Source organism: Cyprinus carpio, chromosome B3 (genome assembly GCF_018340385.1).
Source record: "Cyprinus carpio isolate SPL01 chromosome B3, ASM1834038v1, whole genome shotgun sequence".
In the NCBI taxonomy this organism is placed as follows: domain Eukaryota; kingdom Metazoa; phylum Chordata; class Actinopteri; order Cypriniformes; family Cyprinidae; genus Cyprinus; species Cyprinus carpio.
The window spans coordinates 4,195,122-4,222,621 of NC_056599.1; the positions used below are offsets into that span (position 1 = coordinate 4,195,122).

Genomic DNA, 27,500 nt, shown 5'->3' on the forward strand with positions numbered 1-27,500 from the left:
CCCAAAAAGAAATCTACTGAAGTAGCCTGGATTCTGGCTAACAGGTGAGTGGCAGGATCGATACATGCAAATTTATGCCATAATGAGGATGCAATTTAATTATTAACTATTAAAATCCGCCCTCTGTATGACATCTTCAGAGTTAAACATTTCCATTTATCCTTCTTATTGACCAAAGAGTCAAAATAGGTTTGGACACCAGTTGTCTCAGCTAATTTTTGAAGTTTTAAAATATCGGCCTCCAAGGTGTTCATAACTAAAGTAGCCTCTTTAGTGACGTTTTGAGCATATTGTATGCAAAATTGTTTCATTTGGATTTTCCCGAAGTCCCACCATTGTCGTAAGGAATTAAAAGATCCCTTTGTAGTTTTGAACTCCTCCCAAAACACCTTAAACATGTCTTTAAAATACTTATCGCTTAACAAATTAACATTTAATTGCCAGTATGCACTCCTTGGTTTGATGAAGTTTACAAACACAAAACACTGCAAATCTAGCTCTTCATCTTCCTTTAAGATCATGAAAAGAAAACGTTTCAGGAGAGGGGACTTGCAGCCAGCTGATATCATCTTGATAGGTGACACCAGTTTACCATACCTGGGCATAATTCTAACTAACGTTTCGTCACTTACGAACGGCGGGACATTAGACAACAACACTTTCTTAGACGGCATGGAAAGCGGGAGTACAGGAGTAAAGAGGTTGTCAACAACTAAACCAGTCTCAACCAACTCATTTGCTTTTTCAATCGAGCTAAGAAAAACAACCGTGGCACGGTTCATCCACACAACATGTCCATGCCCCACGACCTCACCCACAGCCACACAACAGTCCTCCACACTCACCGCGTGAGATTATTCCAAACCTGCGACCGCGGGGCCGTCATGCTCCCCGCTCAGTGAACGGCAGCACGCGGCCCGACAAGTCAAATAAGTATCAAGCACTTAAAGAAACAAACTCAGGCAAGAAAAAAAAGAAAAGAAAGAAAGGATTCACTCACAATCACCACCTGCACTCGCACCACTCAGTCCGCTCACGCTCAACAAACACACCGGAAATGAGTGAGAGAGACAGATAACATACAGCTGATAAATACCAAACCCAGTAAACTACCCCATTACAGAAAATGAACTGAATTAAAAAAATCCAGGCCCCTTAAAAACACACAAAAGCAAGTGGACCAGATGGCATCCTCAACGAAATGTTCAAGAACACAGAGCACAAGTTAACCCTCAATCGTTCCTGGGGTCCATATAACCCCAATCAACTTTTACTTGATTAAAAACACGTGTTTCCCTTCATCTCAGTGGAGTAAGATTTTTCTACATTTTCTATCTATATTATATCTATATAAGGTATGTAATTTTTTTTTTTTTCATATGACCCCACATTTACAAAAAAAAAAAAAAAAAAAAAAAAATCTGGCATATATCTGAAAATTTATTTACATTTAAGTAAAATACATCTTTTTTTATTTTACTTTTTAGATTGAAAAAAATATATGTGTGCCTGCAATCAAGTTTTAGTCACAACAGTCAATTATTTTGATTTGAGGGCCGGATTATTGAATTGAAAATTTGAAGGGGGTCACGGGTGCTGTGGGTCATCGCAGTCTCTTTATGGCAACGTCTGTGAAAGGATAACATTTGTGTTGTCTGTCAATAAAATAAATAAATAAAAAAAACTAATCACATTTTCCGTAATTAATCATGACTAACTGATTATTGCTATATTGTCATAATTTCACATTGAACCTCTAAATTAATGTAGAAACAACATTAAACTTATATTTCTAATATACCATCTTTATGAATCTCTTTCCCAAGTCTCTTTATTAATAACACATTTTTGATAACACTGCTGATGATGTCTATATTAAACACATCTTCCTCTCTAATTATAGCCACTGAAGTGTTATTTTTAACATTTATCTAGGCTCTGAAAAATAACAACTTTTAATTTAAGTGAATGTAAAACAATCTTCACATAAACTATAAACTCTGTATGTATAAACTATATAGATTAATCTTTACTCAAGGAACAAAAGTTAATCAGCGACTAGAAGAGTCGAGTGACTTCTCTTTTTCTTTTCCATCATTTCCATCAATGACAGACTTCAGCAAGTTTCTTTAAATCTGACGTGCGTGATGCATATCTGACACACATCAGGTTTTCTCCCAACACTTTATGATTATTTTGGACTTTAAAGCCGTGTTTACAAAATCACTCGCAAAACCCGTCTCGACGATCATTCTCGTAAACGCAGTCAGGTGTGTTTTAAATGAATGTAAACAGCTGAGAAAGACAGGACTGCTTGATTTCAAGCGTGTGGCGCTGCTCCGATGAAGCTACCCTCAGCTAAAAACATGGAGAATAAAAAACACCACTCGCAGTCGAGAAGAGGAAGCTTCTTACTGACTTTTTTGAGGGGTAATTATATATATAATTTATTAACTCCATGTTGGGGCTTTTGCATTCCTTGTGTAAATTATTATTAGGCCTGGTTCTGGGGTGCTGGAGATCTCGATGAAGATGAGTGACAGCTGTAGTCATTATAAAGGGTGTGGTGAACTGTATAAAACCTGTTTTTCATGCTGCTGAGATCAACGGCCACACACACGCTGCAAAGTTTCAGGAATAACATCGGCATATAAATGCGTGATTCACTCTTGAAATAGCTATGATTGAGATATTGACAGCCATTGTTAGTTCCTGAGTAAAGCAGAGTTTTGGACTGAAATGTTGAATACTCTGCTGACAGACACTCACTCAGAACAGCCCCGTGACGCCCCCTACTGGACGAAACTATGGACCCTGCACTGAAACACAGACTGACAGCCGGTCTCCTCACAGTTTATATTTTAATATCTAATAAACTAGTTTAGTGCATTAATTTATTATGTAATAAACCAGATTCTTGCATTTAAACAAGTCTTTTGGAACAAACATTATTATCACAAAGTGTCAATCATCCAGCTGTTTTAGGGGAAATAATAAATACTGGATTGGTAAATAATGCTAGAATTATTCTGTTGGACGTACACTACCGTTTAAAAGTCATTTCTGTTCACCAAGCCTGCATTGATTTGATCCAAAATACAGAAAAACAGTGATATCATGATATATTATTACAATTTAAAATAATAATAAAACAATTATCAAGGTTGAAAACTTTTCAGGATTCTGTGATTTAATAGAAAGTTCAAAAGAACAACATTTATCTGAAATAGATAGAATTTGTAACATTATACACTACTGTTCAAAAGTTTGGGGTTAGTAAGAATTTTAATTATTTCTTTTTGGTGTGGAAATAAATTAAAGAAATGAATACTTTTATTCAGAAAGGATGCATTAAATTGATCTAAAGTGACAGTAAAGACATTTAAAATGTTACAAAAGATTCTATTTCAGATAAATGCTGTTCTTTTGAACTTTCTACTCATCAGAGAATCCTGAACACAATTTGTACACAACTGTTTTCAACACTGTATATGTCTTCACCCGCTGGTTCCTGAAACCACCTTCAGAGCTGTTCTGGATAAATGAGCTCTCCTGGACATGTCTGTGTTAAACTTCTGAACTATTATAGAGACTATATCCTGTTTGCCCAGCTGTCGTGCACTCTCTGAATAACTCAGCTCTGCATCAGATGTGTGTGTGTGTGTGTGTGTGTGTGTGTGTGTGAGAGAGAGAGAGAGAGAGAGAGTGTGTGTGAGAGGTGTGTGTGTGTGTGTGTGTGTAACAGAGAGAGAGAGAGAGAGAGAGAGAGAGAGAGAGTGTGTGTGTGTGAGAGAGAGAGAGAGAGAGAGAGAGAGTGTGTGTGTGTGTGTGAGTCTCACTCGTGTCTGCAGGTTGTTGGCTGTAGTGATCTTCATCTGTTTGTTGGGGATCACAGCTCCATCATCTTCCTCAGGAGCAGCAGACATGACCTGCAGTCAGAAATGATGGGGTGTTTAATTATGGACACTCATTATAATCATCAGCATTCATGAGGACTGGAGTCTCACCGGAGCAGCTCCACTGGGAACACTGACACGGACCCCGCTGGTCACTCCCACAGGCCTCTGCTGCACACACACACACACACACACACACACACACACACACACACACACACACAGCGTCACTGGTGCTCAGAGTCAGAGTCATGGTATAACCGTCACTCATCTGCTCACCTGGATGGTTTTGGTGATCTTTAAAAATGCTGCGCTCTGATTGGACGCCGTCGGGACGCTCCTCTTTAAGCTCAACCTATCACGTGCGTCCACTACTGTGGTGATCCCGCCCCCCGGCTGCAGGGCCACGCCCATTCTGGCACTCAGGGGCCGGGGCCCGGCGGAGACGGGGCCAGTGTTGTGGATCTGTACGTGAGGGATTCCCGCGGGTCTGACGGGCGTCGCGCTGGGAGGCGGAGTCTGCTGCTGTTTGCGTGAGTTTATCAGCTGCCGCGCGTCCTGTACGGCTCCGGCTCCGCCCCCTCGACCCTGGATCCGGAAGCGAGCGTCCTTCTGTCCCAGCTTCTCTCGCGCATCCTTCACCTGAAACACTGCACGGACAGAGCGATGAACAACACGAGCGTAAACCACAGCTAGCGCCAAGCTCAGGACGCTTACCTCCTGTAGCTCCGCCCACTCCCAGACGCTGTCTGACATCACCGCTGCCAATCATCTGACGGGCATCGAAGGCCCTGCCCACTGACCCCGCCCCTCTGCCATATATGGGCCTGTGGGAGGGACAACAGCAGAGTTACCAACAAAAACTAAGATGTTATGATAGTGTTTGGTTCAGTGCATAGAATCCTGAACTCTGAAATCAGTCTGATCAACGTTTTGATTCAAAATACAACACATCTCATAAATCACAATTGAAATACTGTTAAAAATTTAATTATGGATTTACCTTTGAAAAAATGCCAATAAAATAGCAAAAAAATATATTTACAATCTAAATGCAAGCAAAATCTTATTAGGACAACACAACTCTTCTAATTAAATTATTATTACTGTTTCAGTAGTGACAAACTGTGGGAGAAGACTAATATTCCAATACTTTCTGAAAATACATTTTGAGAATTAACTGCACAATTACTAGAAATGTGTAACGTTGCTTTGGATATTATACAATTTGCATACATACACAATTTCTGAATTTTAATTTTGTTTCCCCAACACTGACTTTGAACCAGTTCTTAGAATGGCCTTTATACAAGACACGAAATAAAAATATCCCCTCATTAAAAAGGGAATGTGTGTGCAGATGTGTAAGCATCCGTTCTTCTCAGAATCAAAAGCATGTGTAGCAGTGCTGAGTGCTCGAGACTCGGACTTGAACTCGGTCTCGAGACCCTATGTTAATGGTCTTGGTCTCGTCATGCATTTTGACTCGGTACTGACTCGGACATTAGGAATCGGACTTATTCCTGAGTCCACTCGAGTCCCAATCAAGATATTTCATGATTATTACTGCATGTTAATATTTCTTTAAATGGATGTATGATTGACTCGTCCAGTGATGTTCGAAGAGGGATCACCGAACCACCAGACCTCCTCGAGCTCGGTTCGGTCGCAGCATGCTCTCCTCACTTATTCTTTGAACAGTACTTAAGCCCATCTGTAATCTTCACAACATCTTAAAGCGCACACAATCATAGTAAGGTCACTAGCAGTCATTAGTTCAGATTCACGGTTAACGGTCATGTAAAAGTTTGTTACAGTGGAGCAGATACAGGTATAGTGGTGCACTAGAGTTATGTGCACTAGATAGGTTCTCCAGGTCTCGTGTCTCTCTGGACTCGGTCTAGACTAGACTGAGCTGGTCTCGCGGGTTAATAACAAACCGCTCTGGTTTGTGTGGATAATGTGGAGAGATACGCGGAATTAAACTAATGTACGAGGTTTGTTTGTGAACGCAGCCGAGGACTGAAACGCGCAGGACGCCGAGAGTCACGCGCGTCAGCCAATGAGAAGGCGAGCGTCAGCTCAAACGGCCGTATTAACCAATCAGCGGCGAGAGAAGGCGGGACATCGCGCTCAACACCAGGAGCTAAACGCCTGCGTTTGTAACGACAGAATAACGCTCAAACACCCCAGCGGTTTAAATGAATGCCGTTCGAAGTATCTGAACATATTTACCTCTTACTGACTCCTCTAGCGTTAAAACTGCGTCGACGAATCACTTCGTCCACAGAGAGATCCGCCATGTCTGCGCTGGAGTGGATTCTGTGCGGAACACAGCGCGCATGCGTGACGTACATATGGGCGGAGCAAAGCGGCGCGTGACGGGAAGCGGAAAGGGTCAAAATACACGCGGAGCACGAGAAAACGCGAGCCGTGTCTTATTTAATCATCACATAGATAACAACTGTGACGTTTTTTCTTTCCTTTTCTTTTTACATTCTTTATATTAATGAATGTGACGAAAGCAAAACATTATATTAATGACAACCCAAACAAGCAGGTTGGTTCATTTTTAAACACAGTTTACACCTCACTCGAATCTAATCTGGAATAATAAGAATCTGCTGTAGAAACACAAGCTTGAGAACCTTAAGAAGATCATATTTTGTTATTATTATTATTATATAATAACAGTAACAACTCTGCACACACAATAAGTTCTTAGGTTAAACTATATTACCAACTGTATTGAACCAAACAATGCGCTCATTAAACGTGACTGGTGATGTCTGGATAGGCACGATATTAAATAGCTGTAATAAACTACTGTTGCTAACATATTTATTCCGGTCCAGGTTTATATAAGGCTATTTATTAATAGATTTTTCTTCTTCTAACGTTACTCTGGTATAACGTTTAGCGCTGCATATTATGACCGTTCTAAAAGCTTGGCTTTTATTTTGATAGGCGATATTTGCTATTACTTCCGGGTCACGTGGCCAACCTGTCTGTATTTCAATGTAGATCTTCAAACGAAAAGATGGAAAAAGGAATTTAAAAAAAAACCAAAAATCGGACCGTTATTTGATTTTGGTTTTGTCATTTTTCGTTTTTGGGATTCAGAACCAAAAAAACGGGAGAACGGCTCTTCTTTTTTTTTTTTACCGTTTCTTTGTTTTTGGTTTGAAACGACAAGCGAAAAACAGGTGGTTTCTCGTTATTTTGTTTTGTGTTTCAAACGAAAAAACAAACTATCAAAACGTACACGGACCACAAAAGCGTCCAGCTATCGCTGTATGAAAACAGTTGTTTTCACAGAAAAACAGAAACTTTTGGAAACACGAAGACATTAAACATACGACTGCGACAATATATGGTTTTTCAAGTCATCTCCAGCAGATGATAAATAAAGTATATGAACAATGCAGTGCTAATTGACATAGCATTTATTACAGTATAGAAACTATTCTGCCTTATTATGTGATAAAAAAAAAGTGTTTGTAGTACATAAATCATTATTATTTGTTATTGTCCATCTGCCTTATTATGTGATCCAATTAAAATGTGTAGAATGAGAGAAAAATGAAAGTTGCCTATAGTATCCACTACCAGTCAACAGTTTTTGAACAGAAAGCTTGTTAATGTTTTTAAAAGAAGTCTCTTCTGTTCACCAAGCCTGCATTTATTTGATCCAAAATACAGCAAAACAGTAACATTTTGAAATATTTTTACTAGCCTATTTAAAATAACTGTTTTCTATTTGAATATATTTCAAAATGCCATTTATTGAGATTTCAAAGCTGATTTTTTTATCACCATTACTCCAGTCACATGATCCTTCAGAAATAATTCTGATATTCTGATTTGCTGCTAAAAAAAAAAAAAAAAAAAAAAAAAACATTTATTATGCCATGCAATGTTGTTAAGAAAATTAACGTTTGATAAAACCTGAATTGGCACACAGCAGACACATTAGCCTGCTGCAGTGTCATTTATCAACTGCATGACAGATAATTATATGTAACAATAAATTGTTTTGTCATGTTATATAAATTAAAACAATACTTTCTCATACTCTGATGGTATGAAATAATCCAATTTACAAAAATGATTTAATTCATATTTAATTCTTCTAAATGAAGACCTAATCCTCCCACTGTGGATAATAAACCCAATTCATTTACTAAATGTAGTGGTTTGTTCATCTGTTAGCCTAAATATCAGCTTAATTTAGCAAAACAATCATTTCAGACACATGGTGAGTTACAGGTTAGGCCTAATGTCTTATTTATTTTTTTCTGTGCTTTATTATGAAGGCTTTGTAAAACTGCACAGCGTTTTTAGCTTTTTAAACAACATACTCCGTCCTACACCAACTACACACGAACCAATCAGAGTAGGTATGGGGCGGGGCGACACGTGCAGCCCCGCCTCGATCTGCAAGCTGCAGCCGGGTGTTTCCGCCTCCAAACAGCGAAACGCGGTGACGTCACGGCCTATCCCACAACGCACCGCCCGAAGACCTCACTCGAGCCACAAACTACGCTTTTTCTCGCTCTGCACACTATGAAGTGCACTCGTGTGCTGCTGTGTGTGTGTGAGGCGGCGTGCGGGTGTCGTCGGTCGCCCGCGGGCGCACTGCGCGTTTATCGCTCGCCCCTCACCGTCGCGGAGCAGCCTGGCGCGCGGGAGCAGGAGCGCGCGCGCGGGAACTAGCACCTTATGCCTTAAACTGATGAGTAAGGAAAATAACGACGCGGGGTGACGCCCGTGTCCTCGCTCAAACTCGCGAGAAGAATTTTTGAAAGGGCACAGGTCCGTCTGCGAGGTGACTCACCTACTTAGTGAGATGCCGAGCAGAGCCAGGATCTGCCCCGAACACACCCTCACACCGTTAAAAACAGACCGAGAACACCAGCGAGTGAACGAGTCTTCACGAGGACTCGACTCAATTACACGAAACGATTCAGTTACTCGAAACACCGCACGCGGATGATGAGTGGATAAATCTAACTAAACTAAGACTGAGACTTGGATGTGAATGATTTTCAGATTTTAATTGCGAATTGAGTGTGGAATGTAAAATTAATAATATACCATACGAAGTGTCTGTATAATGTTTGGGGAAGTCGTGGCCTAGTGGTTAGAGAGTTTGACTCCTAACCCTAGGGTTGTGGGTTCGAGTCTCGGGCCGGCAGTCCTTGAGCAAGGGGAGTGTTGTGGGTTAGAGTATGGTTGTGGGTTTGATTGTGGGGGAGGAAGTCCTCGAGCAAGAGAAGCCTGCAGATCGAGGCGGGGCTGCACGTGTAGCCCCGCCCCATATCTATTCTGATTGGTTCGATCGTCTCTCATAGACATACTTGATAGGAAATGTGTGTGTAGTTGGTGTAGGATGGAGTATGTTGTTTAAAAAGCTAAAAACTGTGCAGTTTTACAAAGCCTTCATTATAAAGCACAGAAGAAGAAGAAGAAGAAGAAGAAGAAAAAAACTTAGCATGTAACCCTCCATGTCCCTGAAATGAATGTTTTGCTAAATTAAGCTGATCTTTAGGCTAACAGATGAACAAACCACTACATTTAATAAATGAATTGGGTTTAATTAATTTAATTAAATCATTTTTTGAAAATTTGATTATTTCATGTCATCAGAGTATGAGAAAGGAAATGAAAAGGATGTATCAGTATTGTTTTAATTTATATAGCATGACAAGACAATTATTGTTATAATTATCTGTCATGCAGTTGATAAGCTAATGTGTCTGCTGTGTGCCATTTACATTTTTATGAAACTTTAATTTTCTTTACTACATTACAAAGCATATACATTTCCTCCCCTTTATTTCAGGAAAATATGCTGCTCCTCGTTATTTTAAAGTGAAGAAATCGATAAACTTTTATTTCTACCGGCCAGTGATGATTCTGAAATCCAGAAGATTAAAGTTGCAGCACATAACATCTAGTGATTCAGTAAATCAGACACAGTGAGTCAAGTTAACAATAAACAACTGTGCTTTATAATGAAGGCTTTGTAAAACTGCACAGTGTTTTTAGCTTTTTAAACAACATACTCCATCCTACACCAACTACGAACATATTTCCTATCATGTATGTCTATGAAAGACGACCGAACCAATCAGAGTAGGTATGGGGCGGGGCGACACGTGCAGCCCCGCCTCGATCTGCAGCCTGCAGCCGGGTGTACTTGCCCCGGGCGCTGCAGCATAAATGGCTGCCCACTGCTCCGGGTGTGTGTTCACGGTGTGTGTGTGTGTGTGTGTGTGTGTGTGTGTGTGTGTGTGTGTGTGTGTGTGTGTGTGTGTGTGTGTGTGTGTGTGTGTGTGTGTGTGTGTGTGTGTGTTCACGGTGTGTGTGTTCACGGTGTGTGTGTGTGTGTTCACGGTGTTCCCCCGGGTGTGTGTTCACGGTGTGTGTGTGTGTGTGTGTGTGTGTGTTCACGGTGTGTGTCTGTTTGTTTGTGTTTTTGATTTTTTGATTGGTTGGCACCAATTCAGAGTATGGGACACTGTACTTGGCTGTATGTCACTTCACTTCACTTCACTTATTTATATATATATATATACTAATTCGCAGTGCTTGTTTTGTTTGTTTTATGGACAGCTTGTCTAAACAGGCCAGTAGAGACTATTAACTACTACTCATCCTCCTGATTGCACAAAAATGTCTTGGTAAAATGATGAAAAACTGGTCTTTTTTTCTTTTTTTTATGATGAAACCGCTCAGAGGTGGGTCTCGAAGCAGTTGTGACGCAACTGAAATCACGTGACTTTGGCAGTTTGATGCGCTCTCCGAACCACTGTTTCGAAACAAATGATTCGCAAAAGATTCAGAGCTTCATCTCCTTCAGTTAATCTGAATGGGTCATGTGTGTAAAACTGATGTAGAGAAATACAAGGAAAAATAAACAACATGATTTGTGGAAGTCAAAAACAAGATATTTAATGAACACCTGGAATAATAAATGATAAAATGCATTTCTTTCAGAGATTCGACAAAGAAACATAACTGAGATACACAGGAAATGAGTACGGGTCACTTTGGACCCATGTTGTGCATCAAAGGGTTAAACTTTCGAATCATTTAATGTATGATGTTACAAAAGCTATTCATTTAGATAAATGCTGACCTTTGGATCTTTAAATTCACCAAAGAAACCTGAAAAAATTATACTCAGCTGTGTTCAACATTGATAATAATCAGAAATGTTTCTTGAGCAGTAAATCATCATATTAGAATGATTTCTGAAGATCATGTGACACTGAAGACTGGAGTAATGATGCTGAAAATACAGCTGCGCATCACAGAAATAAATTACACTTTAACAGAGATTCACACAGAAAACAGCTGTTTTAAATAGTAAAAATATTTCACAATGTTACTGCTTTTGCTGTTCTTTGGATCAAATAAATGCAGAAGAGCAGAAAGACTTCTTAAAAAAACATTAAACATCTTTCTGTTCAAAATCTTTCGACTGGTAGTGTAGATGAAAGCAATGATGTTTTCATTTGCGATTTTACCTGCTGAAATATTACATAAAAAGGTCTCAACATCAGATTCACTCTGCCTTCACCGGAGAAGACTACATTTCCCATGATGCATCTCTCCAGCGCTGCAGCAGCAGCAGCAGTAGCAGAAGGCGCGTCATCGCTGATAACATCGCGCGCTATGGCTGCGTCTCTGTCTCGTGCTCTGAAATTACCGGGTGAGTCATTCATTAATAGAGCACAAACGATACCATGATCGGCTGATATTAGCAAGCGGCGGCTCGCACGCGGCGCTGCTGTGTTTTGTTCGGTGACGTCAGTGATGCGATTACCGGACGCGGCTTCGTTCCGTTATACCGCTGCAGTGCGTTTAAATTCTACACGATCAGAGTGATTGATCTAATGATCAGATATCTGCTCGAGCGTTTATAGATGACCCGCGCGCGCACGAGAGCGCGCCGTCGAGACGAGCGCAGCGTATAATAACCACTCGATTATATAATATCACGTTATATTCAGCAGTGAATAATCATCAGTTAATCACGGATTCATGCTGCTGTATGTGCGGTAAACACCGCGAGAGTACCATAGTACAGCAGTGGACAAACAACACAGTACCATATGGTGGACCGAATAGTCACGTGACCACGTGCTTCTTTGTTGAAGGGGTGTTTATTTATTTATTTATTTACAAAGTTAGTCTTTCTTAAGTTTAATGACTGAATAATTGAAATTAAATGACACGTTTGTTCTGGAGACATCAGCTGAATCTTTATCTGCTCAATGATTATGTCACACTTTTTTATTTTGAGAGTTAGTCTTTCTTTTATGATTATTAAGATGAGTGTAACAGCAACTGCTGTAATGATAACTGGACTATAACTGTGATGTTAACTGTGAAGCTCATTTTAATAGCTGTAACGATAATTAAACTTGTTACTGATGATTGTAACTGTAACAATAACTTTAATGATAACAGTAACTGTAATAACTGTAACATCTATAATGATAACTGTAACAATACTAACGATAACTGTTACAATAACTATAATGATAACTAACAATAACTGTAACAGTAACTTGAAAGATAACTGGGTTAGGCTTAATTTCAAGGTGTCTTTGTTACAGTATAATTATACATTTAAGTACTGAGTAATATTAATTAACTACAGTACATGTACTTACTGTATGGTTAGGGTTAGGATTAGGGTTTGGTTTAGGATTACGTACATTTAATTATGTACAGTTTATTGTTATAATAGTAAATACATGTAACGTGTACAGGGCTCACAAAATATCAAATCCCTGGTAGTCCTTGGGGCAGGCACTCTTCAGGCTTTGGTAGCCCAAAATGAACTGAACTAGCCCGAATATAAAAGACATCAGCTGAACTTTACTGTGGACAAATCAGCATGATCAGCAAAACGATGAAACGATTCAATAAACGTACGATGCGATGAAATTCACGATATAGGTTACATGTTACCGTTTTCTTACAATTTATTTATTTTTTTATTTTTTTTACAAAATGAGATTTAAGACAAATTACAGACTAAAAGGTTTCCTTTTATTATTTCTCAGACAAAATGCTGCATATTTCTTTGTGGAATTGAAAAGTTAAATAATAAAACTAACTTGAAATTTTAAAACAAATCCCAAATCAAATAAAAAATTATACAACTAAAAGAAATCTCTTCATATTAAACAAAGGCTCTGTCTGCGCTCTATTTAAAATCAGAGTAAACCATCTGATTACGATCAAAAAAAGATGCTTAAATACATCTTATTGGGATTGTATAATTTAGAAATTTAAAGCAAAAACAGAATGGTCTGATTTTAGCTCTGTGAATGAGATGCATATGTCACTCTCTGACAGCAGGTGGCGCTAATGGAACAGCAGGTATTTACAGGCTGCTGCCCCTTTAAGACTGAATGCACAGATCCAATATAATAATGCACAGGAGATTTCTACGTTCACATAACCACTGTGTTTACAAGAATACTTGCAGAGACAATTATTTTGAGATAATTTTGTGTGTATGTGTTCATTCAGAAGCAAGGATACGTGAAAGAGGAATCAATTCTGTGTACGTGCATTGTCTGAAAAGCAGCTCTCTGTGCGTTCAGAAACCAGCGCGCTAGCTCCGAAATGCACGCAAATGTGTTAAAACGCTTGAATGTTTAAATCGGCAAACTTAGAAACAAGTGCAAACGATTCACTACGATCCGTTTCAACCCTACAAGCGAGTGAACAACTATCAAGTTAGCAATTTTCTATTTATGTTTCAATTCTGTTCAGTTACATTTTTATTCATTGCTGTATCATTTTGGTTTCTTCATGTCTGTAAAGCACTTTCAATTGCTTGCTTGCTAGCTATATCACTATTCAAGATATCCCATCGGGTAGGGCGCTGGTACATTTTGCTAGCTGACTGGAAAACACAATAGCCCTGGGACATCGGGCTAGCGACTGTGCGAGCCCTGGTGTAACAAATGAATTAAATTAAAGTGTAACCGATAACTGTAACAAAAAAATTAGAGCTTTAGTGATTACTAACGATAACTAACAATGATTATAATGATAACAATAACAAATGATATCTGTAACAATAACTATAATGATAGCTTTAACAAAAATTGTAAAAGTAACTGAATCAATAACTATAATGATAGCTTTAACAGTAACTGTAACAGTAACTGTAACAATAACTATAATGATAGCTTTAACAGTAACTGTAACAGTAACTGTAACAATAACTATAATGATAGCTTTAACAGTAACTGTAACAGTAACTGTAACAATAACTATAATGATAGCTTTAACAGTAACTGTAACAGTAACTGTAATGATAACAGTAACTTTAACAGTTACTATAGCAATAACTGTAACATAAACTGTAATGATAACTAACAATAACTAACTTTACCTGCACAATGATCATGTGATGCTGAGTTTGTTGACGTGTGTGTGTGTGTGTGTGTGTGTAGGTAAGAAGGGCTCGGATCTGGGCGAGTATGACCCGCTGACGCAGGCTGACAGCGAGGATGAGACGGAGGACGATGATCTGGTGCTGAATTATCCTCGTAACGGTCTGAACCCGGCGGTGGCTGATCTGAGGGGCGAGGAGGAGTTGGATGAGGAGGAGGAGCTGAGGGAGGGGGCGGGGCATGAGGTGGGGCCTGGGCGGAGTCAGGGCGGAGCCGCGGAGGAGAAGGCGGCGCGGGTGCGAGGGGCGATGCGATCCGCAGCGTTCTTGCTGCCGCTGTCCTGCGCTGCTCTGCTCGTGCTGCTGTGTGCTTTTCTCATTCCCTGCCCACAGGGGGCGCTGCTCCAGATGCAGTGGGAGAGAGAGCTCGGAGACACAGCGGGTGAGTGACGCTCCACCGCATAACCCCTGAAATAAACCTGCAGCACCAACATGTGCTCTTCTTCGCAGGCGTGACGTCACCTCCCATTGCATTGTGGGATGTGGATGGGGACGGACTGGAGGACGTTTTGATTGCAGTTACGAACATCTCCAACGACAGTCAGCCAATGAGCGCACAGAGCAAAGGTGAGCAAATCAGACCACTGAAACGCAAAAACTGTTCAATCCAGTGTAAGAATTTATACGACTGCAACCTCTTCAGTTATGACGATAAGAACAACTGTAACGATAACTGTAGGGTTAACTGTAAAAACTATAATGGTAGCTCTAACAAGAACTATAATGATAACTAACAATAACTACCTATAACTGTAACAATAACTAAAAATAACTGTAGTGATAACAGTAACAGTAATGGTAACTTTAAAGATAATTGTAACAAAAAATATTTAAAAATAACCAACAATGAATATATTGAAATCAATAATGATAACTGTAACTGTATCTAAATAGCAGTAACTAAAAATAACTATAAATGTAACAATAACTAACGACTATAACATTAACTGTAACGATAACTGTAGCATTAAACTATTGATAACTAACAATAACTATAACTGTAACAATAACTAGAATGATAACTAACAATGGCTATGACTAACTAGGGGTTGAACGACTTCTGATTTTTTAAAGTCGACTTTTATGTGATGAAACTCCAGTGGAAGTCGACTAGTCGCTGATGACGTCATTAAAGAACAAATAACTCTGGAGCTGAGACTCAAACATCTTGTACACAGATATGGTATATGACACAGCGCTGCATACATGGCTATTGCTCCTATAACAGCTCATTTTTATCAGTTCTTTTGTCTTTGTGTCATTTTATTTCTCACAGATTTCTGCTCGATCTAAATCAGATATAGATAAAGTAGCACAGTAAAGATTACCATTTATATGAATGCATTAGTGAGAGCGATTGTGTGTGTGAATTAATTCTACATGGCAGTGTCTCTCTAGTAGTAGTGATGTTTTACAATGCTTTGTTAATTAGTTTTTGATAGTTATTTTCAGTTTCTAAGCTATTTTATTGAGAAATCACAGAACAGTGTTGACAGTACATTACCGCGCTGAATGATTCTGTGCCTGTGATCTGCACATGATGTACGAGCTACTGTCTGTAGTGTATGTGTGTGCGTTACAGTGCAGCAGCACATTAGATTAGAACAGCGATTAATTTACTGTACAATAATCTGTTTAGAATGTGCATTCTGCCGTTCAATTTCGAGCATCCAGTAATATAATCACACATCTCTTGTGGAGCTTTCGGAGTATACATTTTTTTTGTCATTTTAACTGTTTGGAAACGGAGCGTAAATGTGAAAGTCCCTCTACAGGACCAGCGACTAGTCGACGTCAGGCTTAAAGCGTCATGACGGAGCATTGAAGTCGACTAGTCGATTAGTCTGTGCAACCCCTATAACTAACAATAACAGTAATTTTAACAATAAATAATAACTGCAACAATAACTATAACAGTAACTGTAACAATAACTATAACAGTAACTGTAACAATAAACTGTAGCTGTAACAATAACTATATTAATAACTGACTGTAACAGTAACTGTAACAATAAATAATAACTGCAACAATAACTATACCAGTAACTGTAACAATAAACTGTAGCTATAACAATAACTATATTAATAACTGACTGTAACAATAACTGTAACAATAACTGTAACAGTAGCTGTAACAATAACAGTAGCTGTAACAATAACAGTAGCTGTAACAATAAATAATAACTGCAACAATAACTATAACAATAACTGTAACAATGTATTGTTGATGTAACAATAACTATATTAATAACTGACTGTAATAATAACTGTAACAATAACTGTAACAATAACTGTAACAGTAGCTGTAACAATAACAGTAGCTGTAACAATAACTATATTAATAACTGACTGTAACAATAACTATAAAGGTAATTGTAACAATGACTGCAGATGTAAAGTCCCTCCTTTCACTGCAGTAGTTCATCAGAAGAGTTTTGGCTCCGTGTGTGTGTTTAATCTGTGTGTTTGTGTTTAATCTGTGTGTGTGTGTGTGTGTGTGTGTGTGTGTGTGTTTAGAGTTAAGCGTGTGGGCTCTCGGCGGCGGTGGAGGGCAGATGCTCTGGAGGAAGTCGCTCAGAGAGCCGTTGATCTCTGTTCAGTGTGGACTGCAGACAGGAAGTTCAGATCCACTGCACTCGTCTGCCTGCGTCCTGATCAGCTCCGGTCACATGATCGCCATCAACGCCTCCACAGGTCTCTCACACACTCACTCACTCAGCTGAACACACACACGTGTGTGTGTGTGTGTGTGTGTGTTGTCGGCTGCTGTGTTTCAATGGACGTTGTGGACGACAGCTGTTGGACATGTGGTGTCTCACGCTGTTCTGCTGCCGGATCTACAGGGAGACGCCTTTCCAGACCTGCTGATCGCAACACTGCCGGAGGACAAGGTGACCACCGCAGCACACACACACACACTAATTTTACAGATTTTCACCCAATATCCACCTTACCGTTCATCTCGAAAGTAATGTAAAAAAATGTGCTTCTACAGCGTCAATCTTTTTTAACTAATAATCACTTTTTTTTTTTATATTTAAATCGGGGTTCAAATCAGTCCACTGCACAGAAACGGCCCTCGTGAGAGTTCTAAATGATATTTTATTCCCTACTGACTCTGGTGCTTCTGTTATTCTTGTTATGCTGGACTTGTCATCTGCTCTTGATACTGTCAATCATGAGATTCTCATTTCTTGTTTGCCATCTTATGTTAGTCTGTGTGATGGCTCGTAAAAGAGGAGGAGGCAAATGCAGGCAATCAGAAGAAGTTTATTGATAATAGAGTCCAGTATGTAGGCAATGGTGAGAGAAGGTCTACGGTGGCGTGAGAAGTGCTGATGGTGAAGTCGGTGGTGAATGTGGAAGGCGGTCGATGGATGAAACCAGGAACAGACCGGAACACTCACACACGAAGACGACAACACGAACACAATCCAGAAACACGAACACGGGAGACGGTAATCCAACTGGGAAGCTGAGAGACATGAATGAGGATCTGACAAACAGACAGAGAGATGAGTGAGTATATGTAGCTGAGTGGAGATGAGGATCAGCTGGAGCGAGACAATCAACACACAGGGTGACAACAATCAACCAAACGAGCACATGGAGACTACGTGAGTACAAAAACAAACACAAAACATGACACGGAGGAAACAATGGATTTCCTACCATGACAGTACCCCCCCTCCCCTAGGACGTCACCTGACGTTCCCAGCCTGCTGCTTTATCTGTAGATTGTAATCATCAATAAGGCGGTGATCCAGTATGTCCCGAGCAGGAACCTACCTTCTCTCCTCCGGACCGTAACCTTCCCAATCCACCAAGTACTGAAATCCGCATCCCCTCCGTCTAGAGTCCAGAATACGATTAACCAAATATGTGGTTTCCCCATTAACGATACGAGGCGGGGGGGGAACCGGGGCAGGCGGGTTAAGACGGGAAAAAATCACCGGTTTAATTTTGGACACATGGAACACGGGATGAACCCTCCTGTACGCCGGAGGAAGGCTAAGACGCACTGTTACCGGATTAATGATTTTGGTAACAGAAAACGGGCCAATAAATTTGGGAGCAAGCTTATTCGAAACGGAACGCATCTGAATATTCTGGGTTGAAAGCCACACTCTTTGACCGACGACGTAACGGGGAGGCTTCGACCGGTGGCGATCGGCCTTAGCCTTGGTGCGCGACCTAGCCTGGAGCAGAGCTCTGCGAGCTCTGGTCCAGGTGCGGTGACACCTCTGGACTAGTGCGTGTGCGGAGGGGACCGAAACCTCGGATTCCGTACTGACAAAATTAGGTGGTTGGTACCCTAAACTACACTTAAATGGAGACATGCCCGTAGATGACACTGGTAAAGAATTGTGTGCGTACTCCACAATTGAGAGTTGCTGACACCAGGACGAAGGATTATTGGAAGCCAAAACATCGCAAAACCCTTTCGACATCCTGATTGGCTCGCTCGGTTTTGACCATTGCTCTGGGGATGGAACCCGGAAGAAAGACTAACAGTCACTCCTAACAATTTACAAAATTCTCGCCAAAATATGGACACAAATTGGGGACCCCTGTCAGAAACCACGTCTGTCGGAAGGCCATGTATACGGAAGACGTGGTCAATGACAGCTACCGCTGTTTCCTTGGCTGATGGTAATTTGGGCAAGGGAATAAAATGAGTCGCCTTCGAGAACCGGTCCACTACGGTTAAAATCACCGTATTGCCCTTAGAGGGCGGGAGGGCGGTAATGAAATCTAGCGAAATGTGGGACCAGGGTCTCGAAGGGACAGACAGCGGTAAGAGTAACCCATCTGGAGGTCGATTGGAAGTCTTACCAATAGCGCAAACTGAACAAGCCAAGACGAAGTCGTGGACGTCACGAGCCATACCAGGCCACCAAAATCGTTGCTTGACTAGAAACCTAGTTCTACTAACCCCTGGGTGACAAGCAACACTGGAACAATGACCCCACTGGAGAACGTCTGACCGTAACCCCTCCGGCACAAACAATCGGCTCGGTGGGCAATGAGCCGGGGGCGTTACCCCTTCTAAGGCAGTCAACACCTTCGATTCGACCTCCCATCTGAGCGCGGAGATAATGATGGTCCCCGGTAAAATGGGCTCGGGTGAGTAGCAGTACGATCGGAACGCTCAAAAAGACGGGATAAAGCATCGGGTTTGATGTTTTTGGAACCCGGCCGGTAAGAAAGTGTAAAATCGAAACGACCGAAAAAACAATGCCCACCGAGCCTGCCTGGAGTTAAGTCTTTTGGCGGTTCTAATGTATTCGAGATTCTTATGGTCCGTCCATACAATGAAAGGTACCCCCGACCCTTCAAGCCAGTGACGCCATTCTTCCAGTGCAAGTTTGACTGCCAACAACTCTCGATTGCCAATGTCATAATTAACTTCTGCAGGAGATAAACGGTGAGAATAATACGCGCAAGGATGCACCTTTCCGTCTGAGGATGCGCGTTGGGACAACACTGCTCCTACCCCCACCTCTGACGCGTCGACCTCCACTATGAATTGACGTGAGCGATCAGGGGGTGACGAGAATGGGAGCTGAAAAAAAGCAGCTTTTCAGTTTGGCAAACGCAGCCTCGGCTGCGTTTGACCACCTGAACGTCAAACTAGGGGAGGTCAAGGCGGTCAGAGGAGCGACTAGTTGGCTGAAATTGCGAATGAAACGCAGGTAAAAAATTGGCGAACCCCAGAAATCTCTGCAGGGCCTTGCGAGACTCTGGGGATGGCCAATTTACCACAGCCTTAACCTTCTCAGGATCCATGCGAACACCCTCAGTCGAAATGATGTGTCCTAGAAAAGAAACAGACTGTGCATGAAAAAACGCATTTTTCTCCGCCTTGACAAACAATCCATTCTCTAGCAACCGCAGAAGCACTCGTCGTACGTGTTGCACGTGTTCCTGGAGAGACGAAGAAAAAAAAATCAATATGTCATCCAGGTAAACATATATGAACAGATCGACCATGTCTCGCAACACGTCATTAACGAGTGCTTGGAAGACTGCCGGCGAGTTCGTTAGCCCGAAAGGCATCACGCAGTACTCAAAATGGCCTCTAGGGGTGTTAAAGGCAGTCTTCCACTCATCCACCTCCCTGATGCGGACCAAATGATAAGCATTACGTAAGTCCAATTTAGTGAAAACGGACGCTCCCTGCAACCTCTCAAAAGCTGAAGACATAAGCGGCAAAGGATAGGTATTCTTTACCGTTATGTTGTTCAGCCCTCGGTAGTCAATGCAAGGTCGCAAGGATCCGTCCTTCTTTCCCACAAAAAAGAACCCCGCCCCCGCTGGAGAAGAAGAAGGGCGGATGAACCCCGTTGCTAGAGAACTGGATATATATTTCTCCATGGCCGCCGTCTCTGGAATAGACAAAGAATATAACTTGCCCTTAGGCGGAGAAGTTCCTGGCAATAACTCTATCGCACAGTCATAGGGACGATGAGGAGGAAGAGAATCAGCACGAGACTTACTGAACACCTCCTTCAGGTCGTGGTACTCCGCGGGCACGTTAGCCAAATCCACTGCTTCCCCCTGAAACACAGACTCAGAAACATTAACACCAGCAGACAAAAGACAAGACCAATGACACTCCTCGCTCCAGCTAGCCACAGATCCGAGGCGCCAATCGATCCTGGGGGTTGTGTTTCTGGAGCCAGGTGTGACCGAGAACAATGGGAGATTGAGGTGAGTCCGTGATGTAAAATGAAATCTCCTCCGTATGGTTGCCAGATGTGATGAGAGAAACAGGTAAAGTGGTCTGTGTGATGACTGGCAGTCTGTGTCGTTGAGTGAAAAAGGTGCAATGGGGTGTTTGAGGGAGGTGAGAGGAATGTTGAGTTTAGTAGCAAACTTAAAGTCCATGAAACTACCCTCGGCCCCAGAATCCAACAAAGCGTGATGATCGAGTGCGTGGGTGGACCACCGTAGACTCACCGGAAGGAGTGTCGATGTAGATGAGGTCTTCCTGGCAGAGATCCCACCCGATAGTAGCCTCCGTCTTACTATCGGGCTTGGTCTTTTACCGGACAGTGCTGGATGTGATGTTCTTGGCTGCCGCAGTATAAACACAGTCCCAGGGATCTCAGCCTGATCCTCTCCTCCCGGGAGAGCCGAGCTCGCCCCACCTGCATGGGTTCAAGATCTCCCGGTGGGCTGACCGCAACCTCTGAGCGCTGGCGCTGAGCCTCCGGTCTGGTCGCGAGAACTGTTCTCCCCCTCCGTCTGGCGGCTTGGTCGAGTCGGTTGTCTACTCTGATGGTGAGGTCGATCAGGCCATTGAGAGAAGTGGGGAGCTCGACGGCGCGGATCTCCTGTTGGATGCGGTCAGCCAACCCATGCAGGAAGTGATCCCACTGCGCCTCTTCGTTCCACTTACACTCCGCCGCCAGGGTGCGGAACTCAATGGAATAGTCGGATACGGACCTGTCTTCCTGACGTAGGTCCGTGAGAAGTCTAGCCGCCTCCCTCCCGGCGACGGAGCGGTCGAAGACCCGTCTCATCTCCTCCGAAAGGGCGTGGAACGAGGCACAGCAGCTGTCTTGGTTCTCCCACACCGCCGTCCCCCAGAGGGCAGCTTTCCCCGTCAGTAGTGACAAGACGAATGCCACCTTCTTTTCCTCGGTGTTAAACGTGCGGGGCTGCAGGGCGAAGTGCAGAGAACAATGAGACAGAAATGATCGACAAAACTTTGGCTCACCCGCATATTTCTCAGGGATGGGGAGGCGTGGTTCGGACTGGGAAATCCCCCCGGAGACGATCGGCGGTGTGGGTGGCGTGAGAGGCGCAGCGGGTGGCGGTTGTTGTTTGTTGTTGAGCCTGGAGAGCGAGCTCGGACACCTTCGTCACCATTGCTTGGAAAGCTCGACCCATCTCATCTATCGCCTTGTCTTGGCGATCCATACGACCAACGGCTCTCTGCAGAAACTCCTCCAGATGAGATGGGGAGCGATCGCCTGCTGCTTCCATGATGGTCAGATCCTACTGTGATGGCTCGTAAAAGAGGAGGAAGCAATTGCAGGGAATCAGAAGAAGTTTATTGATAATAGAGTCCAGTATGTAGGCAATGGTGAGAGAAGGTCTACGGTGGCGTGAGAAGTGCTGATGGTGAAGTCGGTGGTGAATGTGAAGGCGGTCGATGGATGAAACCAGGAACAGACCGGAACACTCACACGAAGACGACAACACGAACACAATCCAGAAACACGAACACGGGAGACGGTAATCCAACTGGGAAGCTGAGACATGAATGAGGATCTGACAACAGACAGAGAGATGAGTGAGTTTATGTAGCTGAGTGGAGATGAGGATCAGCTGGAGCGAGACAATCAACACACAGGTGACAACAATCAACCAAACGAGCACATGGAGACTACGCGCGTACAAAAACAAACACAAAACATGACACGGAGGAACCAATGGATTTCCTACCGTGACAGTCTGGGGGAGGTGGGGGGGGGGGGGGTTGTCTTAAATTGGTTTAAATGTGTGTTTGTTTTTTTAAATAAGAGATTCTCTGTAAAAACGGAAGCGTTATCTTGTCCTCAGACAACTTAACCTACGGGGTTCCTCAGGGTTCTGTCTTAGGTCCTGCTCACGTCTTTCTTTATCTTCTTCCTCTGGGCTCTATCTTTAGGAAACATGGCGTCTCTTTTCACTGTTACGCCGATGATATGCAAATTTACTTGCCTTTGGCTAAGAATACAAAGTGTGCCATTGATACTCCATCTGCATGTCTTGATGATGTCAAATCATGGCTCTCCAAAAAATTCATTTTCTTGAATACAGACAAAACCAAAGTTATTGTCTTCAGGGCCTCAGAACATAGGACAAGTAATTGACTCAACCTCGAGACCCCAAATTCCTTAAATTCTCCTGAAGTTCTGAAATTTGGGAGTTGAGTTTGATAACTCCTTGAAATTTTAGAGTTCTCTAGAGGTTGCTATCCATGCCTTTATAATGTCTCGGCTGGATCATTGCAACTCCCTCTATTTTGATATATCAAAGTCCCAAATCTCTCAGGTACAAGTAGTCCAAAATGCAGCAGCTGGATTCCTGAAGGGATGTAAAATGTTAGATCATGTTACTCCCTTCTTGAGATCATTGTATTGGCTACCTATTCACTATCGAATTGAGTTTAAAATCTTGCTACTTGTCTATAAATCCTATCTTAAAACCCATCTCTTCTCTTAGGCTTTTAACATGTAGCAATGTGTGGCCCTTGTATGGTTTTATTTTAGTTTACTGATTTTTCTCTCTATTTTACTGTTTGTTGTGCAGCACCTTGGTCAGCCTTGTTCTGTGCTTAAACATAAAACTGAACTTGAACACACACACATATATAAGTGTTTTACTACACTAAACGCCACACACACACACACACACACTGTAACTGTAACACACGCACGCACACACACACTCTTTCACTCTCTCACACAGACACACAAACACACACTCACACACTCTCACACTTTTTTTTTTTTGTGAAGAGTGGGGACATCCCATAGGCGTAATGGTTTTTATACTGTACGAACTGTATATTCTATCGGAATTACAAACCGAATTTTCTTTTGAGGTAAACTTTGTGCATTTTTACTTTCTCAAAAAAACTTATTCTGTATGGTTTATAAGTGTTTTGAAAAATGGGGACATGGGTTATGTCCTCATAAGTCACCCTCTCCTTGTAATACCTGTGTCATACCCATGACATTATACACAGTTGTGTCCTGATATGTCACAAAAAAAAACACACAAATACACACACACTCTCACAAACACACACAGACACACACACACACGCATATAAACACACACAAACACACACACACACACACACTTGCTGATGATCTGTGTCTGTGCTCAGGTGTCTGATCTGGCTCTGGTCCTGATCTCTGGCCGCTCTGGTGCTCTGATCGGCCGGCCGGTGAACTTTAACCTCACGGCTCAGGGGAAGCTGATTGGTCCGCTGCTGCACGAGACGCAGACGGGAGCCTATTACGTCATGTTCGGACTGGGTGAGTGTGTGTGTGTGTGTGTGTGTGTGTGTTACAGTGTGTGTATTTATCTCTGTGTGTGTGTTCAGGTACGGTGGAGGCCGTCTCTCTCTCCCTCATCTACAGTAGAGCGACGGGTCAGACAGCGGCGTCTCGAGTTCGTCTGAAGGATCCCACCTGGGAGCGTCTGAGGAAGAGCAACTCGTCTTCACTCATTCACATCAGCAGGTGCTGCACACGCTGACACACACACACACACACACACACTATAACACACACAAGCACTCTCTCTCGTCTGACTCTGTGTGTGTTAGGGCTGTCAAATAAAAAATAGAATTTAGAATATTCATTGAATTTAAAATAAAAATCCACATTCAATTGCATTTTTAAAGCTGTTTTCTAGTCTAGATGCAGTGCTGCTACGTTGTTCATTCAAAATATTGCAGAAAAAGAGAACATCAATGTGGAGAAGATCTTGTTTACGGTGAAACTGAAACCAAGCCGTTCACACAGGACACATATTAATCACTTTTTCTAGAGGGACATCTATCACCGCTGCACTCGCGTCTCGCACAAGAGAGCAGCATGTTTAGAAAACCATGTAAAATGTAATTTTGATCACTGATCCCACTGCATCTCATGATTTTAATTGAAAAAAGGTACTCTTTGTGATTTGCTTTCACCACTTTGTATTAAACTCTAGATGTTTGCATTTTTTGTTTAAGATAATGAGATGAGAACTTAATTAACTATATTTGGTTTATAAACATTATGCACTTTTTCACAGATACGCTGCGTTCAAGTCCTCCTGGGAACTGAATCATTATATATTTTATGATAATTATACAATAATAAAATATTTTGTATATGTAACTTGTATAGTTTTATTTTACATTACAATAAAATTTATTTTTATTAATTTCAACAAATTTACCGTCGATACAGATGCTGCATATCTATTATCTTTGGCTGCGTACAGTGCATCCAACACGTTTTCTCACTGACACGCCCCCAGCTCAGAATCTATGGGCTTAAGGAAAATTTAAAGTATCAAATTTCAGTGTGCATTCAAGAATCTATCCGACATGACTTGGAACGCACCAGTAGTCAAGTAATTTTTTGCTTTAATAAGCATGCATTAATATTTTGCTTAATGCGCCCTCTTGTGGCCTTAGGAGAGAAGCCAGAAGATTTTTTCCCCTAGCTAAAATGATACCTTTTAAATTTGAATATAATTTGAATAATGATAATATGTAAGTGAAAAATTCTAATTTAGTTTTTCAGCCATTTTGAAATATAGAGCTGAGTATCATCAGCATAACAGTGAAAGCTAACACCGTGTTTCCTGCTGAGAACTCCCAAGGATAACATGTAAAGTGTGAAAAGTATGGGTCCCAGTACTGAGCCTTGAGGTACTCCATACTGCACTTGTGATCGATACGATACCTCTTCATTCACTGCTATGAACTGATGTGTGTGTGTGTGACTCTCTGTGTGTTTGTGTGTGTCAGTGTCTCTGATCCAGTGGACTTCCTGCTCTCTCTGGTGGTGGGCTCGTGTCAGCGTCTCAGGAATCTGGACGGAGTGTCAGCACTGAACTGCAGTCGCAGTGACTGGATTGTGCTGAGTAACTCCAGCAGACGTCTGTCTGTGCTGAGAGCCAGCGACACTCGGCCCATCTGGAGCCTCAGCCTCGCCTCCATACACACGTGTGTACTCACACACTCACACTCACACACTCACACACACACACACACACACACACACACACTCACACACACACACACAGACTGTCTCTCTCTCTCTCTCACACACACACACACACACACACACACATAGTAATTTTGTTGTGCATTTTTATTTATATTTTTGTATATTTTTGTTGTTTTTTTGTTTTAATTTAGTTTTTATTTAATTTTCCGTTAATTTTTTTTTTTCATTTTAGCAAAAGTTTAATGTTGTGTGTTTTTGTAGTTTTATTAATAGTTTAAATAATTTTCTATTGATTTTCCGTTTTTATTTTAATTTGAGTTAAAGTTTTAGTAATCCCTTTAAATGTTGTTAGTAATATTTTAAATATTTTTTTTTGTATATTCATATTTTTCCATTTCCATTTTAACAAAAAATAGAAATTAAACTGACATAAGTATATATTTATTTAACGGTTTTAGTTATTTTTATTTAACAAGAATAATCCCATTAGCAGGTAACGAGTTGAAAACTCAGTTTGTGTGTGTGTTTGCAGGTGTCCGGCGGCGGGTCACTTTAACGATGACGGCGTTCCTGATCTGCTCGTTCATCAGTCGGCCAATGGTGTGAGGAAGGTGTGGGTAGCGGGTTGTCATGTGGTTGGGTGGGCGTGATATTTAATCACATTATGCGGTATGGTGGGTGTGGCATCTCATCTTCTCATTATGTGGTGGGGGTGATATTTCATCACATTACGTGGCTGGATGGGCGTTGCATCTCATGCGGTTGGGTGTGTGTGGTGCTCAGTGTCTGTGTGACCCGCAGGTGCAGATCATGGACGGTGCACGGGGGCGGAGCCTGTGGGAGGCGGAGTTTGTGTGTCCTCGTCTGGCGGTGGAGGATTCGTCGGTCCTGACGGCGTCTGGCCAATCGGTGTTCCTCTTCTGGGCGGGAGATCCGCTGGCGCAGCCGCAGAACGTCTCCAAGGCAACGCCCCTCTGCAGATCACATGACCGGTGCATGCGCTCAGAGCGGCGTCTCATTGGCTGCGTTTGTGTCCCACAGGTGGCAGAGCCGGTCCTCCGCAAGCTCTTCCTGCTCCACCCGAACTATCCCACAATCCTCCTGGAGCTCAGCAGCACCACAGACACTGTCCTCAGCGCCGCCGGTGAGCCACACCCACACACTCACACTGGCCAATCAGTGCTTGCCTCCGGGTCACGTGACCAGGGATGAGCGTTTGTGTTTGTAAAGGGGACTTTTATTTTGACACAGACGCACTGGAGCTCCAGTCCTGTTTAATAATAACAACAAATCACTTACACACACGTTTGAATATTCACTAGATTAATGATTGCACTGTTGCTTACAGTGTTTACTTTATTTTATATTCGTCTTTTTCAACAA

General features: G+C 42.0%; 1 protein-coding gene, 1 non-coding gene and 1 pseudogene across 3 annotated transcripts in view; 2 read left to right on the plus strand and 1 right to left on the minus strand.

Annotated features, from left to right (window-relative positions):
• LOC109060222 overlaps nt 1-6,287 on the minus strand; it is a 10,363-nt pseudogene extending 4,076 nt beyond the window's left edge.
• Nucleotides 6,288-8,618: 2,331 nt separating this feature from the next.
• On the plus strand, nt 8,619-8,772 carry LOC122136923. The gene has a single exon (XR_006154410.1). It is a non-coding gene; the product is annotated as a U12 minor spliceosomal RNA (small nuclear RNA).
• Nucleotides 8,773-11,466: 2,694 nt separating this feature from the next.
• Nucleotides 11,467-27,500, plus strand: part of fam234b (family with sequence similarity 234 member B) — a 17,410-nt gene continuing 1,376 nt past the window's right edge. Inside the window, exons 1-11 of one of the 2 annotated variants that reach the window (XM_042721176.1) lie at nt 11,467-11,616; nt 14,387-14,767; nt 14,836-14,952; nt 16,903-17,080; nt 17,162-17,276; nt 24,275-24,425; nt 24,494-24,632; nt 25,916-26,113; nt 26,650-26,728; nt 26,919-27,080; nt 27,159-27,261. In XM_042721176.1, the coding sequence (XP_042577110.1) occupies nt 11,505-11,616; nt 14,387-14,767; nt 14,836-14,952; nt 16,903-17,080; nt 17,162-17,276; nt 24,275-24,425; nt 24,494-24,632; nt 25,916-26,113; nt 26,650-26,728; nt 26,919-27,080; nt 27,159-27,261 (1,735 nt within the window). In that variant the 5' untranslated portion in view covers nt 11,467-11,504. Of the gene's footprint in view, nt 11,617-14,386; nt 14,768-14,835; nt 14,953-16,902; nt 17,081-17,161; nt 17,277-24,274; nt 24,426-24,493; nt 24,633-25,915; nt 26,114-26,649; nt 26,729-26,918; nt 27,262-27,500 lie in introns of both variants that reach the window. The other variant, XM_042721175.1, reaches the window with a different exon arrangement.